Source organism: Priapulus caudatus, unplaced genomic scaffold (genome assembly GCF_000485595.1).
Source record: "Priapulus caudatus unplaced genomic scaffold, Priapulus_caudatus-5.0.1 Scaffold197, whole genome shotgun sequence".
NCBI classification, from domain to species: domain Eukaryota; kingdom Metazoa; phylum Priapulida; class Priapulimorpha; order Priapulimorphida; family Priapulidae; genus Priapulus; species Priapulus caudatus.
Window position 1 is genome coordinate 614,220 of NW_014577258.1, and position 19,084 is coordinate 633,303.

A 19,084-nucleotide genomic window follows, 5' to 3' on the forward strand; every position below is an offset into this window, starting at 1 on the left:
GATGTGTTGGTGTTTTGGCAATTTCAGTTATAGGCTCATTGTCATATATAGCAATCTAACCAAGAGTGAATAATCAGCAATTCTGTTCCTCGAATTATGACGATGATGGCATTTGCTTTAATTTTATTCTTGTTGTCAATTTTATGCAAGAGGTTCGACTTCAACAATATCCGTGCAAGACAGCATGTGCGCCATGCTACTATATCAGTGTGTAAGCACTGTATTCTGTTTTTTTTTCACTTGCTAACAAATCTGCCATGAGCCAAATTCGATCTTTTTGAACTATGTATGTATTATGCATAAGCTAGCTAGCACCTATACCTAGTCTAAAGTTCAAAACGAAAAAGCCATGGAGAAGTTTTCCCGTTATAGCTTGAGGAAATCATGTCATTTCGTGTGGTATGTGATGTACGTACGTATTATCGAAATAGCATTTTTGACTGGAGATAAATGAAGCATACATGGGTTCATTGTAAAACACGTACCTTGATCAGCTGTCTAACGTTTTAGCTGCCTGTGTGATTAAGATACTCATTTTGTATTCACATCTTCTTAAGCTCTAAGAAGTGGAGTACCTGACACTCTTGTCTTTTGCATTATGAATCGGGTGAACATTGTATAACTGTATATTGCCCTTATGTCTAGTAAAAAAACGATCATACCATAGATGCTGCGCTTGCTATAGCATCATATAATTTTTTTAATAATGTATTATTTCTGTATTATCGTTTTAGCCATTATTTTGGTAATAAATAAGGTGTCGTAATGAAAAGAATTAATGCTGTAGATGCTAATTAATATATAGTTTACTTCACATTCACATTGCAAATGCTGTGGGAAAATGTAGTTGAATGACGTGTTACGACACTTTCATCGAGCTGTTAATGGATTTTACGACGCTGTTAATGGCCTGGTTATAATAATATGACTCCCTCGATCCCCCACCGCACCCATTTATTTACTCACTCTTTTACGTTTCCCGTCCACCACTTTAATTTACCTTGTCTTTCTCAACTCGCACCGTTCCATTCTCTTTTCAGTTCGTTATCTAATTAACACTTGTCCTCCTCGTCCCCTACTCCTACTCATCCCTGAACCTCTTCTTTAATTTCTTTCTTTCCCCAGTCTTCATCTACAGCGCTTCCCTTATGTGAAAACATGACTGAATTAACAAAGGCATAGCATGCATATGGTGGTAAAAAAATTAAATGCGCATTATGTCTTGCAATTACACATTGATCGAGTGAGTCATTGGCATAGACAACGTTCATTCTTGCTGTCGCCCTCTCCCTTTCTCTTCTCTCCCCTCCTCTCTCGGTCTGCCCCTCTCTCCCATCTCTCTATGCCTTCTCTATCCACCCTTCATTTCTCTCCCAATCCACTTACCTCGTGGCGGTACCGCCTCTGCCACTTGGTCATCTACCATCCCATCCCTCTTTCCCCCTTCGTCTCTTGATTAATTCTTCACCACCTCTCCTTCCCACACTCCCCCCTCCGCATCTTCTCTTCTCATTTGAAAACTATACGTCAGTATGTCGTCTCTTCTTTAAATGCATTATTCAAACAAAATAAGAATTGATTTTACCATATGCTATAGTATAGACGGGAATCTTGTATCTTGTATCTTGGGGTCCCTCTGTTGTATTTCACAAGGCACAGATTCTCTTGGAATGTGCGGGGAAATCCTGTAGATAAGGAAATTCTGTCTACAAGTTAGCATTAATTAATTAACTTTCTCTAATTGATAATGCCTTGAGTATTACTTAAGTAATGCCTTGCCAATTACTTTCTCTAATTGGGAATGCTAAACACGAAACCCGTGTCACCGGGTGAAAGCGCAACTACCGATTAGCCCAGTGACCGGCTCAGCAGCATATAAAGAAGTATGGCGTGGTGTGAAGTGTTTGTATTTGTTGGCATTTGTTGCATATTAAATGCAAATACTTCACATGCATATTCGCACTGGGTTGTGACAGAAGATGGTCTCATCAAAGCTCAGGTGTGATACGCAAGTGATTGACGCGATTCCCTTAAATCTAAATAACAAATCTAACGATGATCTGATTATGATAATGATAAACTTGATAAAGCTTTATCACAGTGACAATCACTGAATCAGCCTCCACTTCAACTTGAACTTGTTCAAGTTGTTGTTGTTGTTGAACTAGTACTAGTAGTAGTAGTAGAGTAGAATTCAGATTTCATTTCAAATCTTATTTACGCTATCAGCCTATACAATGGTCACATATATAACAGTAATCGGTCAGTATAGCGGCCCATACACGCACAATGTAATTGACAATAATATTGGTATTCTGTTGGCCACCAACGGCACCATGTCAATAATAATAATATTTTGCTATTGTGAAATATCGTCATTTGTGCTCTGATGCTGAAGGTGAACAGACATGGATCCTAGGGTTGCCCTTGCGAAAAAAGGCTCATGTTTGGATAGCTCTAGTAACTATAGCCCGCGTACAGTTGCCGCAGGTTATTATAGGCTAAAAGTTGTGAGAATAAAACTCATATGCAGTTGCCATATGAAGTTCTATAGCCCTGCGGCAACTGTACGCGGGCTATAGTTACTAGAGCTCATGTTTGGAGAACATAACTGTTATAAACAGGGTTTCTTCTGAGGGAAAATTAGACAACGGCGGTAAGGCCAAAACAAAATATAGGTGTGGTTACCGTTTCATGCCGAAAAAAAATAGGGTAGGTAGGTAGGGAAAACATTTTATTTTATTGAAACATTTTATTTACGAACCATGGGGCCGTTGTCAGAAACAAAATTAGTCGCAACATTAGTCTTACCATTAACTTCCACTCGTAAACCGTTGACAGAAACATCGTAAGGTTACGAGAACGAAAAATCCTCGAAAATATCCTCATAACATTACGAGAGCCCAGACCCTCTCGTAACTTTAATATTAAGTTGAAAATAACACATTTACACTACGAATTACAATTATAGTGATATTATATTTTATAATAATGAATAAAATGTGTGTTTTTCTTGAAAAACACGTCAAAATCATTAATTATCTAGCGCTAATAAAACAAAACAATACATTTACAAATGGCGTATGGCATTTGTTCTCTTGTTCTAAAGGTTTTCCACGCTTGCCACGATTCTCGCGTCTCGCGTTACAGTGTGAGAATTTGTCTTGTTGTGCAGAATAAATTCATGACCACGTCGTTTTTCGTCAAATATTATTTATATGTGGTTAGCCATCATAATATGCATAAATTACTGTGATGTACAATAAATGTGTATGAATTTGCATTTTGTGATTGATTCTCATCCAATCAGCAGCCTTGTGATGAAGTTCCTGTTATCGTAAGTTTTCTGATAGCTGCGATGTGTTTCTGTCAACGCTAGTCTCGCAACATCAGCATTAGTCGTAAGTGTTATCGTAGCATTAACTTCAGCATTAACTTTACGATGTTTCTGACAACGGGCCCCATGTCCGAAGGATGTGCGTTGTGCCTTTTGAAGCAGGAACTGTCCAATTCATTTTTTTCTTTTTCATTTTTATTTTTTTATTTTAAAGAAAATTTACAATAAAATGTTTAGGGTCGCTGGGAATAAATAGGGTCGGTCGGAAAACGGTAACCACACCTATATTTTGTTTTGGCCTAATGGCCAGTTTGGGGAAAAAACGTGCAGGATGGATTCAAAGGGATGCAGTAGGCACGAATGTGGATTCTGCAGGCAGACGCGGGGGGAGAGAGGTAGAGGTGGGTTCTGGGGGTCTCCCCCAGCAAAATTTCAAAAATTTGAATCTCTTAGACTGCATTTGAGGCACCCCGAAAATAAAATTTCACCTTTTAGTTTATATCTTACTCTGTTAGCAGACCTACCAAGTCTCATGCATTTCGCGGGAGACTCACGCACGCATCTGGACCCATTCTCCCGCACTCCCGCATGCCCTACGCATTCTCACGCATTCACGCAAAAGAAAAAGAAAAGAAAAATAGCAGCCCGCGACATCTCTAGCTGTTACCCAGGTCTGTGGCTGTGCACATCGTGGCTCGTGCTTGCTGGCTGGGGCGGCATTGATTGAAGTACGGGGGTGGGGGCGAATGCACTGATTGTTAAACTTAGAGTCGCGTGGGTATGCTTATTGCTGTAATATGTAGGGGTGGGCACCGCTGGTATGAGGGAGCGACAGCAAAACTTTCCTGGAATCGAGGAAAAAGCTGCAATCAGGAATGACACAGGAGTGTGCCGGCACGCAAAAAGAAACATTGCTGTGAATTTCATTACGATTTTCCATGTATATAGTCAGAAGCACGTGGTGATCTACCGTATATACTCGCGTAATAACCGCAAATTTGGCCTCAGATTTCAACCCTGTATTTGCTCTGCGGTTTATAAGTGCGCCATACCGTGAGGGGAAATATACTAGGCGCAATACTTGTTTACCCGGTTCAAATTGAGGTGCGGCTTATAGGCGCCCGCGGTTATTACGCGATCATATACGGTATTTATTTTTGGATTGACACTATTTTGAAAATGGCAGGCAAATACAGGAACATTTTCACAACGGCGTTGTTAAATTTGACAACGGCGGTGCACCGCAGTGCTTCCTATGTAGAAGAAACCCTGATAAATAATGTTGGGTGAACATAATGGCATAACTGTTTAGGTGCCAAAATCGTCTCAGATTGATCAAGATTGATCAGATTTATCAGATTCATTACATTGTTCAGACGGCCCTCAATTTAAAGGAATAATATGGCCATTGATTATGCAATGTTGACGAATGCTAGAGTAACTGGCACCTTGTGTAGTTAATAAGTACATTACCTTATAGCCAAACGCGTATTAGTTTGTCCAATATCACTGCTGGTTACTAAGAAATGTCTAATTGAAATCCACAGTCCAAGAAATGTTTACAGTTTACAGTTTCACTTTCAAACCGCTGCACGCAAAGCGGGTGTGATATAGATTTATAGTGCACCGGACATTTTCGCACGCATGCTCGGCCGTACGCAATGCTATCATCAGTGATTTCGTAAACACGGACGCTTGTGATAAGGAACTTTTTGTCAGGGCTGTCTATGTGCGTCCGTGATTAGTACGTGTGTTTTACTCCGTTTCCATGTTTAGTCCGTGGCCGTGGTTACACAGCTGACACCTCCATTTCATCTGGCGTCCAAAACATACGGGCCGCACAAATGTTTACGTCGTCGGCGACTTATCGCTTGACTCCTGGATGACATTTATGGCACGTAAATGAATATCAACAACCGATTTCAAGTCTTGTTTGTAATGTAACCAGCAGTGATATTGGACAAACTAATACGCGTTTGGCTATAAGTAATGTACTTATTAACTACACAAGGTGCCAGTTACTCTAGCATTCGTCAACATTGCATAATTAATGGCCATATTATTCCTTTAACCGAAATACACGGTGACATGTACACTTACTATTTGTCAACATTTACAAATTGTGTGTAAATATAGAAGGATAACTCTTTGCTGCCTGCATGACTTCAGAATGAGATATTGCACAATGTTCTGATTATGTGCCACCAACTACATAATAATATTGCACGACCTTCAATAAATATCTACTGGGTTTTGATTCCGTCAGAATACTGCGCAAGTCAAAATTTTCCTTCAATATTACCCACTAACGATCAATAATATTGTCAATATTCATTATTGACAATATTATTGTCAATGATATTGTTCGTGTATGGGCTGGTCAGCGACTGCGCGCTCGTGAATTTACTTGATGTGAATTATGAGAACTAAACTCACCGATTAAAACTAAGTCAATTGATCACTCAAGCAGCATGACATTTTGTTTTTTAAAAGCTCCCATTGTTGGTGCTAGAATCCTGGAGGCTATGAGCATGATTTAATAAAAAAGTTGTTCTCCGTTGACACCACACAATCCATTCAAATTTCAATGATTCATGGTTCAAAAGATTTAACTCTGGTGCATTCTTACAATACGTAGATATCACTGACACTATTAAATATCGCAAATGGCTCAATCTTAGCACCCCGGATTAGTTTAGCACACATACAAAAACAGATTTTCATGATCTCAAACTAGGATTGTGCATCGAAAATTCACGTGACACTGAAGAGGTTACCAAGTGATGCATCAAGTTCTTAATATTACCAAAGTACCATTATTAACTTAATAAATATGTAAAATCAATCTGTCCCTGCTGAAATCCATCGGGGCATTTAATGTGACGATGGATTAGCTAGGCATTATTTGAATTGATCTCAGTCAGCTTGACTGTAGGCCATATCTCGTCAATATACAGCTTCCGATGATTAACGCAAACGAGATAACGTTTGCTCCATCATCCACCATGCATCGTGAACGTCGCGTGATTGTTGCAGGCCGAGTCCGACTTTGACCTCCAGCGACCTTACGACCTGATGGGCTTCATACGGCAAGAGCAGCGGGTCGAGCTCGTCGAATCGCTCCGGCTCGACCTCGTCAATCAGAAGAACATGATCGACGCGACCGAGGACAAGGAGACGGACCTGGAGGCAAAGTTCTACGCTCGCGACCTTGACTGCCTGCTGGCTGGGAAGCCCCTCACAGAGTTTGACCTCTACATGAGCACGGTGCTGCCGCTGGAGAAGAAGGGCTACCAGTGAGCGATCCGCCTCGATCGTGACTTCTGAACAACAACTCGGCAGACGTATCTGTGGGCGTCCGATCAAAAATTCAGTCGATGCTTTGAGAATTTGGAGTCCTAACTTTGTAACAGATCGTTCGTAGTCCAAGGGAGTAATCCGAAGGAAATGAGGGTCTAACATTGATAAAATTGGCAGATCAACAGTCTAATTTGCAGTAGAAAAGGTTAATATTTTTTAGAAAAGGTTCATGTTATTCGAAAAGGTTCATATATTTAGAATTTTAGGCTCTTTTTTCTGCTGAATAGTCTCTAGGACTGAATGTTATTTGTTATGACATGTATGAGGTTATGTCTCTGGATTTTCAAACTATTGATTGGATTTTGGTCCGATGCTCACAGATAAATCAGCCTAGTCGATGTTCAGAAGTCACAACTGCGCATCTCTGCTTGCCACTTAGTGTAGTGGCACATTGAGTACAGTATATACTCTGTAACTGAAATCGAACCAAACTGTTTTCGTAGTGAAAGTGAATCTGAGTTTCTTATCCTTAATCTAAACGTAACTCTACCCATAACCCTTACCCTGATTTATAACCGTGACTCTAATCTATCCATAAATATAACCCTACCCCTTATTCTAATCATATTTCCTAACCCATCCCCTAAATTTAACTCTCACCTGAAAATCTATGCTCTTACAGATGTTACATCCCGAAGGTCTTGCATGTCAGAGGGTGTGGTCAAAATTGCCTAGAAGTTTTATAAATCCGTACTCGTAGCTGGCCTAGTGTGGTTAGTGATGTCTTAAATGAAATCCGATCTTTATTTTGACTTTAACATTTGTTATTGTTTGTTATTTAATCTGCAATTCTCGCTGTTTAGTGAGATATGGCTCACTGTATGTGCCACTAATGCGTTGTAGGATGCGTGATTGGCTGAAGACAATGCCGGAAATGCCAGGAGAGCTCGAGCCAGACTGCACTGCCATCATTGATCTTCCTTTCAGCATGAAGGCTTTTGAGCACCTACCTGTAAGTAAAAGCTAAGAGTTGCGTGAAGCTATGTGGTCATGCAAGATTTGACTTTAAACTGTTAGACATTTGTATTGTAAAATAAACAATAAATAATAACATACAATGTAATATTAAATAACAATAATAAAAAACAATGCTCTCCATTGATCTAATGAATCATTGCACCGTGCTTTCCTATCTGATGGCGGTGCAAGAAAGTAAAAAGCTAAACAGATCTAACTATATGCTGCTGTGCTTTTGTACAAAAGGTCATGCAAGAACGTAGGAAGCTGAGAGCAATGCCAGAGAAGGGACTCGAGAGCGCCATACTGGAAGGCGTCGACGTTGACACATGGGGGCGCCACCTCTACCCCAGTATGAGGAACAATCGGAAATCGTGGCTGTTCTTCAACATGGCTTCCTTCTACTGGAGGATGAAGGGCGAAGCTTACCAGGCAATTGAGTGCATTCGACGGGCACTACACTTTGCACCAAGGTAAAATAAATCGTTCGGTCGCAATTTTCATATTCGAAGTCGGAAGTGTCTGGTGTAATCTGCTCTGTGAGTATGCCACGGAAACGTCGGTACGCCATCTGAAAAAGCCGTGAAAGGTGCTTACGCGGGTAAATATTTCTCCATGGGAATTAAAGCGACACTTTTTCTTGCGTTCTTGCTTTTGTCCTCGGACGTGACGACCATTTGTGCTTTCAGAGAGCACACCGACTTTGCGCTGGTGAATCTCGCAAACGTGCTGCACCGCGCGCAGCACTCGCAGGAGGCGCTAGTGGTGCTCAAGGTTTCGCTGGACGTCGCTCCTGAGCTCATGGTGAATCACTTCACGTTGGGTAACGTGTACGCGGTAAGTGCCAGCGTCTCGCACCCTCGCTTCTCTGCTCGCGCCCGTTCAGTTTACGTCGCTCGCACTGCTGCAGCCTACCTACAACAGGTCTGAAGGCTCACTCACGGTAACAGTGGTGATGATAATGATGATAGTGATGATAGTGATGGTTTTAATATTGATGGCATGCTGATGATGGTAATGATGATGGTTATGGTGCCTAATCGATCATGTCCACCTAGCGGAGGTTTGTGACCCAAGATGAAGAATTGTGTATCGGGGAGAAAAACTAATTTTTCCGGAAATAGCCGAACGGTAGTAGGGCACAACTTCGGGATCGCTCGGGTCCATAATACACATGTGTACACACGCATTGTGAACCCTAACCCTAACCCTAACCCTAACCCTAACCCTAACCCTAATCCTAATCTAACCCTAACCCAAAACATAAAAATAAAAAAATAAAATAAATAAAAAATAAACAGATGGATTACTCTGGTATGTAAAATGAGTATTTCTCCCTGGTGCAATAACCCAAGATGAATGCCGTGTGTTGCGCGGTGGTAAAACTCTTCGTCGTCACAGTCGTACGTTAGTGAATAAATGCTATATGTTCCTGTGAGATTGGTCTTCTAAGTAAACTGAAGTTACTAGCTGAGCCTAGCCAACGACGGCAGCTACGTTCTAGGTAGTGGTAAATCCGTTGTGATTGTGATGTTGGTATATTAAATACGGTTGCAGGTGCTTGGCGACTACAACAGCTCAGTGCTACACTTTGAACACACTGTGAACATTCAGCCAGACTTTGAGGAGGCAGAGGAAGCATGGAAGAGAAGCCATGCTGTCCTCTGTCATAGCAAGCTGGAGATGGCACTGGAAGAGCAGCACAAGTAATCCAGCACAGACCGTTACACTCTATAGTCTTTGCCCCACATTCACAGTTTTTTGTGAAGTTATTTCTTAGCTGCCAGCTATACCAACATACCTCACCAGTATTTCGAAGCTGTCTGACATTTCTCTGCTGATGTTTTAAATCTCAGGATCTGTTTTGCAAAATCTGTAGATGGAGAATGCGAAAAAGAACAGGGTAAATAATGGCAGATAGACGGATTTTAAACCAGGGTTAGAATAATCTCTAAATCTTGACTCGTTTCTGTACAGGTCTCTTCAGCGCACGCTGGAAGAGCTAAAAGAATACCAGACAAAGCATGAGAAGTGGATGAAACAACAACAGAGGCTCCTCCTGGTGAGAGAAAAACCAGACGCCATCTCCAGGAAGAAGGTGTTTTATGAAAAGTTCAAAGCCAAAGAGCACTGGAGTCAGCAGTGTGAGTGACTCTCAATACGATAGCCCTCGTAACATAGAATCGTATCAATATTGGTATAAAACTGTTCACAACCTATAAACAATAGAGAAATATATCAGTAAGCATCAGACACTGGTGCATAAGACTGGAGTAGATAACAGCTAGACCTCCCATAGCAGCTTTCGATGAAACCCATGCACGCATCATATTTGCAGCGGGGGATGAGCAGACAGGGTGCAGGAAGCAAATAAAAGAGAATGGGCACGTGCTGATCAGCTGTACCCTGGATACCAAGAGCCTTCATGCTGTCAGGAAGACCAGAGCTACAGCCACGACTGAGAAGGTGAGCTGACCCTGGCATTCAACTTATGCAAGGATATTAAAGACACTCCAACTAGCATTTTGTTTTACCTGGACATTCGTTGTCGAATGTCAGTTCTGACCACATTTGCAAATGTCGCCACTGCACGTGTGAGGTTGCAATTTGGCGACAGAGTAATTAATTAATGTAATTAATTATGCGTCATTAAGGAGCCGCCCCCAGGGAAGCAGCGTGGCAACCACAGCAAGCCCACGGCAGATCCTCTATACACAGAGGAGAACACGCAGCCGTCGCCTTTCGACGATCCCGATTGGCCGAGCCAGGAGGACTGCGCGACTCACGTGCGAAATTTTCCGCAGGCCAAGGAATTTCCGGCAGAGTTTCTGCCTGCGGAGAACAAAGGCTTCGAGTGAGTGATATTCGTCTGCCAGCACCTTTATTCCGCCGGTCAAAACAGCATTCCTGCGAAACTCATTTTCTTCTCGACAGCCGGTGTGTTACGGAGAATTTCGAGTTCCAAACTCTGTGCTTTCGCATCTACATTTAAATGTGTGCCGACGACTTTTGGTCAGCATCCTCTTAATCTCATCATTCGTGTGCGAAGACAGCAGATTTTCTGTCAGATCTACTCGAGTACTGATGTTGTGCAACGAAAGCAAAGGGTTGTGCTTATGTTGTTCCAATGACAATGTCGCCTTTGCTCGTCATACCACTCCACATGGGTCCCTTTGCCTGAACCACAGTGAATGATTAAGAAGCAATGTCAAGGATATCACTACTTTTTTCCGCGAAGTGTTACGGCGTCGCAGCTAGGACTTGTGATGGTCGTAACCGTTAACGATTTTCTCGACAACCCCTGATTTGAATTTCTGCGTCGCAGCGTGAGAGCACTGCTAGGCGAGGCGCAGGGGTTGGCGGCCGGTGCGCAGCACGCCTTGCCTTGGTTCCCGCCGCACTGTGATATCATGAAGGGCGAGTCGGCCGATCACCTGCCAGACTTCGGTTCCCTGCTCGAGATGTCAAAGGTGGCGCCTGAGCAACGGCTAAAGCGAGTAAGTGCACTAGTGTTGGAGATCGGTCCAAATTTTATGATCGATCGTCGGTTTTACAAAACGACCGATGATCGATTAATCATCGATCATTTTAGATTGCGGCGACGTCGCGGTGACGCCGCGTCATCGTCGATACAACCGGTGTATTGCGAAGGAATATTGACATTCTGACATTATGGTATGTGTAGCTAGTATTTAATGGTAAGTAAATTAAGGATACTGTTGGCATGATTGTATGTGTAGCTAGTATTTAATGGTAAGTAAATTAAGGATACTGTTAGGGTTACGGATGGGTAACACTCTAAAGGGCATTGCAACATAACTGCTCATCAAATTCAATAAAAAAAAAGAAGAAGAAAAGTTCGTCGGTTGTCAGATTTTCTACTCGATTAATCAACTCGGCAGCCCAAACGAGTAATGATCGACGAATTCGATTAATCGGAACACCACTAAAGTGCACGCAGACATTATACGGAAGCATGCGCTGGGGGGTGGGAATGGGTGATTCTGCAAACAGCTAGGGTCTGTGGGTATACTGTTGGTGTTTAGATAACATCTCCGTGGCTATGGTCGACATGGGAGGTCTTCTAGAGGCAGTAAAGCGCTTATTTTCTGAATTTTGTAGTGGCGCCACTATAAAGACAAAAAGGCTTGTCCCTCCGCATGTACACTGAATATTGAGACATATCTGTCGTCGTGGTGTCATGGCAGTCGGCTCTTTGTGAACTAATACACTTATGCCACACGAGAAGCAAACTGTCTGGGTTCATAAATTTTTCACGCATTTGATCCACTTTGATTAAGTTATCAGAGCATCCTCCAACGACTATGTTTGTGTTTCTTCACTTGCAGTTTCTCCTTGGTTACGTCAATGATGGAAACGCAAATCTGGAGGAGGTAGGCCAGCGGATACTCTCCGCCCTCAAGCAGGTACGCTAAGTAGCAACTAGTAGTAAGTAATTCAGGTAGGTCCCGTTTTATGATGGTCCATTTTACGACTTTTCACATTAACGACCTTATCAAAATGACCTGAAAAATAAAACAAAAAAATAACAAAAAAATCTCAACTCAATAACACATCGCAGCAACGCCTGTGAGTCCAAACACACGATCAAACTCTACGACAGATGGCGCTCTTGCTCTGGGTCAATTCACCACTGCCACAAGTAGATTTCCGTGAGAATATTCTAACGCTTTTTTACCACAAGTTTTACAGCGGCCAGGTTACTCGTATCCTATGTAATAAGATTTGTACTAATAAAAGTTGCAAAGATATTAAAAATCAGACCATTATTTCATGAAAAATTTGATGAAATAGTGATAAGAAATAGTGCGCGGGTTGTGCGCCCATTTACCGAGCTATCAAATCATACGCTGTTTACAAATCGCCATTCGCTGGATTTTTCTGGAGCTCCGCCCACTTTAAAAATAGTGCTAGCCTTGCGGCAGTGGTATCCTGAGTTGTACGAAGGGGGCACTGCATGCAGTTTGACACACAATATGTGCTTGTTTTATTTTTTGTGGTGCATTGTTTATTTTTTGTGGTGCATTGTGGGAGGATTAGTCTTGTTTTACGACTTTTCATTTTACGACCCTGTTTTACTGGAACCTAACCCTGTCGTAAAAATTGGACCTACCTGTAGTTACAAAACATTAGCATCTCCATGTGGTCAACAGTCCCGCATTTCACCTTTGCAACGGAAATTAAATAGTATAAAAATTCCACGTCTTTTATTCAACCAAATTGTGTCAGAGACCATTAAAAGAAACAAGTTACGAGTTTCTCATACACAGTGTATGGAGGTCTAGTCTATGGGGAAAAGTTCATGTTAGGACTAATGTCAAGAATAAGTTCGTTTCTTATCATTGTTGCGAGTTTGCACTGTGCTGTTCACACGCGTTGACTGGCTGCTTGCGGTTACAGGAGCTAGGTGCACCGTGGCTACTCTACAACCTGGCGGGACTCTACTGGCATGCTGCAGGCGACGGCAGGCAGAGCGCGGCGTGCTACCAGCGCAGTGTCCGCCTTGTGCCCAACCACTACGCCGACGTGCCGTACACAAACATGGCGGCGCTGACGCTGCGAGCGGTCGCGCGGCCGCCGAGCCCAAACATGGCCGCCAAGCTGCTCTCTGTCTCGCTTGCCGTGAACCCCTACGAGGTGGGTACCACCACCAGTGGGCGCTACCTGGCGTCGCCGCTCGCGTGATTGCACCGCTCGCGATTGTGGTGTGGTCGTGAATCGGTTATTGATTCCGATTCGATCGTTGGGTCAGCGTGTTTCGTCTAGCATGTACCTGAGCAGTGAGAATGTACGTAGAATTTGTGTTCACTGTGCGGCTCGCTGTGTGTTCACTGTTGGCATGGATTGCAATAATTGCGATTGATTACAGATTGTTTTGATCGCCGTATCTTTCCAGCCAGTAACCAACTACCTTTTCGGGAACATGCTAGCGCTTCAAGGGAACATGTCTGGTGCGGCCAGCTACCACCAGGTGGCACTGCGGCAAGATCCCGACCTTGCTGCCGCTCAGCAGACGCTCCGAGCGATCCGGTGCTACGAACGCTTTCACATGGTTCGTAGCTAGAGGGCGCCAGTTACTCGATGGTTCAGTCGCCAATGGTTGTTGTTCGGATTAGTCTGTTGTTGTTGTTGTTGTTGCTGTTGTTGTTGTTGTTGTTGTTGTTATTGTTGTTGCTGTCATTGTTGTTGTTATTTGTGTCATTGCTGCTACTGTTCTTGTTACTGGTTTTGCTACCCCTATTCTCATTTGGTTGTTGTCGTTGTTCTTGTTTTTGTCGCCATTGCAGTTGTCGCTGTTTCTTCTACTGTCGTCGTCATTGATCATTGATCCATCCTTGCATCTGTTGTAACAGCAATTTCCTTTATACCTTGCTGCAGCGACAGAGGGATGAAGCAGAGGGCTTCAGCATGGCTGATGATGTGCCGGAGGAGGAGGAGGCTGGCACATTCAGCAGCATCATCAACGGCTTTGTTTGCGTGAGCCTCGGTGGTGTGGAGCACTGCGCGCTGCGGCAGTCGCTGCAGGAAGAGTGCTGCTCCCTGCTGGGATCTCCCGCCGGCGACCTGTTAGAGTTTGGTAAGAGACATGTTAGAGTTTGGTAAGAGACATGCTTAGAATCAGCTTAGAATTACAGTAGGTTACTTGAGAGGGTAGGTTAATGGAGTTCAGTAAGAGGGGTGTTAGAATTCGCTTAGAACTGGCTTAGAATTAACTGAGGTGACTTGTCAGAATTGGTTTAGACTTGGCTTAAAACTAGATGGGGTTAACGTGTTCGAAATCGTTTACATTTAGCTTAAAATTAGTATGGGGTGACGTGTTAGAGTTAGCTTAGACTTCGTGTGTACACTGAAAACGCAAAGCATGACGTCATAACCTTTCAAGTTCGTTGCCTTCACATTTTCTTGGTCTGATTCCTACAAATTTTCGTCGAGTTTTATCGAATGTTTATGGATTTCGTTGCCGAGTAGCCACATGTGTTTTTGGGCGCGCCAGACGAGTGCCTTGTGGATCGGCAGGCAGCCTGCTAGACTATGCCCAGCCTCGATCCACTTCGAACTGTGCTCGACAATCCACTGGAATCAGTGTGTTAGCCAGAAACCCGTCTACCCGTCTTTTGGCCGGCCTGTTCTTGGATGAGACAGATGAAATTTGATAGAGACGGCATGAGGGCGGCCCAATTTTATATATTACACACCTTGTATAACTGACAACAGTGCTTATAAGAATATAGAATCATATCGGATTCCTGTCTTTTTGGCATTTCAGACTAAATTTCCTCAATTTTAAAGTGAAGACCTCCCTCCTAGGGCGCTTACCGCCCGCAGCATCCTCACTTCGCTCAGATGGTGAGACTCGATCCCTGATTATTTTTCCTGCTAACACCCTGACTGGATTGCTGTCGGCGGACGGGTTGAGGCGGAGGGGGGATGGTATCCAATAGCCGTCCGAGTCAAGGAGTTAAATATAACAAGGAGAGGAAGCGGATTGGCTGTGTGCTTTTCGCCTCAAGGGCGCCATCTATGGACCATAATCAGCTGAAACGGCTGTGCAGACCGAACCCAGAGACAATAGAACACTAATCTGTTCTAGGGTCTCTGCCGAACCCAAATTTGGGCCAGATATGGCGGCGCTTCCTCTCCTTGCTATATTTAGCTCCTTGGTCCGAGTCACGTCTGCACGTCGATCGACGTCGCTTGTTTTCGCAGACGCTCTTCGAATTTCAGACGGCTGTTCGAGCATGGAGTCGAGCGTGCTGCCGCGGCAGCAGCTGTGCCGCGCATTGTACAAGCAGGACCTCAGCGTGTGCGCCGTGACCCCGGCCAAACGCGTCGACACGACGACGACGGCTGCTACGCCGACGACGAGTGTTGGCCACGACGACCGACTCGGCCATGCAGACGAGTATGAGGCCAGCGATGTATCGCTAGCCGTCGACATCAGTGCTGCAGAGTAGGTTGATTACAGTGAGGTTACACAGTCACGTGTTAAGAGTTAGAATACAGAGAGGTGATCGGGTAAACAGTTAAGAGTTAGACTAGACAGAGGTTTACTCGGTACCGATTCGGCTGTCTGTCAGAGCGAGATAGCCACGCCCCTTGGATATTGTTGCCAGGGTGGTCGGGGTGGTCAAATTGCCGATTTTGCTGTGCTTCGTTGCTCAGCAATATTTTCAGAGTGCCGCTGTTGCTAATTGCTAATACTGATTGGCTAGAGTCACGCCATTTAGTGCTAGACCAGGCATTCAGTTGAAATACAGTTTGGTACATAGTATTGCTTGGTGTGTTGCCCAATACTGTGAGCACATACTGTGGCCTGCTTAAGGAAAGTACGAGCAGATGAACTGTGTTAGTCTAATTAAGATGTCTTGATCCCTACAGGTCCCTGGATGATGATGATGATGATGATGATGATGACGAGGAGGAGGATCAAAACGAAGAGAAGAAGAGAGTTGATGCCTCCGTCCAGGAGGAGGATGTGGAAGGGGAGGAGGAAGTGGAGGAAGAGGAGGAAGGAGAGGAGGGCGTTCCTCGGGCCTACACGTCAGAAAGTCCGGTTAACGAGGAGATGCTGACTGAGCCGATACAGGTAACATCCAGCCACCAGCGTGATAGGGCATCTCTAGCAAATGGACATCTGTCTATAAAGGATACGTTTGGGGGTTTCCCTTATTACCCTTATATTCAGGCGTGATAGCATCTGACCAAACACTGCTATAACGTCCCACACTATGCACGTCTATGTACTGTTGCTGTCTTTGTGCTATGTGCTATGCTAGATCAAAACGACAGCTATGTGCTATAGTCTGTGTGCTGTTGACGTGCCGAGTAGCCAACACGTTGTTCGCAAAAGAATCCCATACGCATTCCAAGCTACCGCTTTCATCTAAGCCGGTGTTGTCTGCTCTGTTGTTGACAGCCAGCGCCGGTCGGCATCCTGCAGAGGGCAGCAGTGGAGTCGGACGGCTTGCTGCATCTCGAACCGCCGAAGGAGCCGAGCTCACGCGACTACGCGCCCGCACGCATGCCGGGCGTGCGCGACGACGACCTCCCAGGTAGTCTGCACTCGCGTCGTGGACAAATACGTCCGATTTTAGTGTTATTATTATATTTAGATGTGATAGAATTCACCAAAACGAACGAATGTATCTAATTTAGGTCGCTTAAATAGACATCTATATATGTATATCTATCTATCTATATATATATATGTATATATACATATACAAACATATATATGTATGTATATATGTATATATATGTATATATATATATATAATACAATTAACGTAATATATGCTAGTGCCATTATGCGATTTACTGTCGCTCTTTACTGCGATGACACAATATCCTGATATCTGTCAGTACGTTCTTTGCATTCTCAGAGCATCTTTTTGAGCCGGACATCAGCGCGGAGGTGGCAATGTGGACGACGCGTCCGTCCGACTGTAGCAAGCTGAAACAGGTGAACATCAAGAAGTTTGCAAGCACCTGGCTGTCCGTCTCAACTAAAAACATCAAGTAGGTAGCGAGACACTTCTAGAAGTGGGGAGGGCGGGAATCGCAAGCGAATAGCAGATGTGTAGTAGTGGCTCTCTCCAGTTCCAGACGCATGATGCTTGTGATTGGTGGTTTTGCCACATACATCGTACATGGCAACATATGCAGGGTTGTGATTGGTGGTTTTTCAGCATATACGCGACGTCACATGCCGCGTGCGATTGGTGGTTTTTTTCAGCATACACGACGTCACATGCCGTGTGTCATTGGTGGGTTTTTCAGCATACACGCGACGTCACACGCCGCGTGCGATTGGTGGTTTTTTTCAGCATACACGACCACGTCGATTTTGCGGAGGACATAGGTGACGTGACCCCTCAGCAGCCGCTGTGCAGGATGACCGTCCCACACAGCGCGCTCATGTTCGACCACCTGAGCGGCATCTCCGGCCGCGCACAGCTCGCCTACAGCCACGAGCTCGGTCTGAAGGAAGTGCTGCAGATGCTGGGAGGCAGGCAGGAGAGCATGGGCACCGTGGCGACGCACATCGCACTCGCGCTGCAGAAGGTAGTAGTAGTAGTAGTTAGGCTTGCGTGTTCTTCATGCGATGGTGCGATCGTTGGGTGGGTGGGTGGTAGAAGAACTCTTTCCCTCTGTCTGTCTATCTGTCTGTCTTCTCTCTCTCTCTCTCTCTCTCTCTCTCTCTCTCTCTCTCTCAAGTATGTAGTAGCTTGTCTTATATATTCGTGCTTGAAGTGGCACTGCTGGGTTCGCGGGAACAGCGGGCTCGTTTTCCAAAATTGCACTTCTGCAGTCGAAGTTGCAGTGTGAAGATGGTTAGCCTAGGATGTGACTCGATAAAACTCCTGCTTCCGCTGTTCCAGCATCATACGAGAAGGCTTCTAGCGTAGGGCACGAGTTGGCGATATGAACGTGTTACGAGAGTGAAAATGAGTACTGTCATGGTTTCTTGCAGAATGAGACATCGTGGGTACTGCAGACGCTGGCGGCGCTCTACTGGAGGGTGCAGGGTCGCGCAACCGAAGCCATAGATTGTCTGAGGCAGGCCCTGCACCATGCACCGAGACACACGAAGGTACGGAACTCTCATGCGGCCTCGGTCGCACCAGTGTTTCCCCCCCAACGTTTATGATGTAAATAGGTAACTGTTTCCCAGTCCCCATGTTTATAGGAAGGAAAAACTATTTTATATATATATATATATATATATATATATATATATATATAAATGATAAGTAAAAACACACGGACACCCATGAAGAGATAAGATAAATTTATCTATATAAAATATATATATAAAATATATATATACGGAAAATGGAATGTGTGCCTCAAAACGGGAACGAATTTTACTATAGGTTGTGGAGTAAGAAATCCAATATTTCGAAATCAGGACTGGCGTGAGTTCTCAGGCTTGTTTCTTAAGACCGGGTGCATTCCCGCACCTTGTTGTTTGTAAACCACTGAGCTACCTACTCACTCCCGTTGCTCCCTCTCCATCTCCTGTCTTCTTCCCACACGCCGTAAATTTGCCGAAATTTCGTTGCGCGCGACTCACCATCGCGTTGCCGTGGCGACCGCTTGCAGGACATTGCTCTCGTGAGTCTGGCGAACGTGCTTCATCGCTCGCGGCTCTACAACGACGCGATCATCGTCAACAACATGGCGCTCGACATCGCGCCAAACCTCGTCGTCATCCACTTCACGATGGCCAACGTGCTCGCCGCGAAGGTAGGTCTACGTGCTTCGTGGGGGGAGGGGGTTGCAGCAAAGGTAGCTCTACGTGCTTCGTGGGGGGAGGGGGTCGCCGCGAAGGTAGGTCTACGTGCTTCGTGGTGAAGGTAGGTCTACGTGCTTCGTGGTGAAGGTAGGTCTACGTGCTTCATAGGG

At 44.5% G+C, this 19,084-nt stretch overlaps 1 protein-coding gene across 1 annotated transcript; it reads left to right on the forward strand.

Annotated features, from left to right (window-relative positions):
* Window positions 1–1,879: 1,879 nt before the first annotated feature.
* LOC106807131 (tetratricopeptide repeat protein 17-like) lies at window positions 1,880–19,033 on the forward strand. Its single transcript, XM_014809394.1, has 22 exons — window positions 1,880–1,999; window positions 6,374–6,633; window positions 7,541–7,649; window positions 7,901–8,127; window positions 8,344–8,491; window positions 9,212–9,360; window positions 9,632–9,798; window positions 9,993–10,120; window positions 10,309–10,508; window positions 10,980–11,151; window positions 12,004–12,081; window positions 13,076–13,312; window positions 13,572–13,727; window positions 14,054–14,252; window positions 15,383–15,626; window positions 16,055–16,088; window positions 16,119–16,262; window positions 16,593–16,728; window positions 17,059–17,194; window positions 17,503–17,740; window positions 18,150–18,269; window positions 18,782–19,033. The coding sequence occupies exons 1-22, from the start codon at window positions 1,886–1,888 to the stop codon at window positions 19,031–19,033; spliced, it is 3,648 nt and encodes a 1,215-aa protein (XP_014664880.1). The 5' UTR covers window positions 1,880–1,885.
* The last annotated feature ends 51 nt before the right edge of the window (window positions 19,034–19,084 follow it).

Excerpts from the sequence above, each read along its gene's own strand:
- LOC106807131 (XM_014809394.1), top strand. The coding sequence starts at position 1,886 with ATGGCGTGGTGTGAAGTGTTTGTATTTGTTGGCATTTGTTGCATATTA. Across the intron at positions 10,121-10,308 it reads CTACAGCCACGACTGAGAAG|GAGCCGCCCCCAGGGAAGCA; the intron begins GTGAGCTGACCC and ends TGCGTCATTAAG. Across the intron at positions 13,313-13,571 it reads TTGCCGTGAACCCCTACGAG|CCAGTAACCAACTACCTTTT; the intron begins GTGGGTACCACC and ends GTATCTTTCCAG.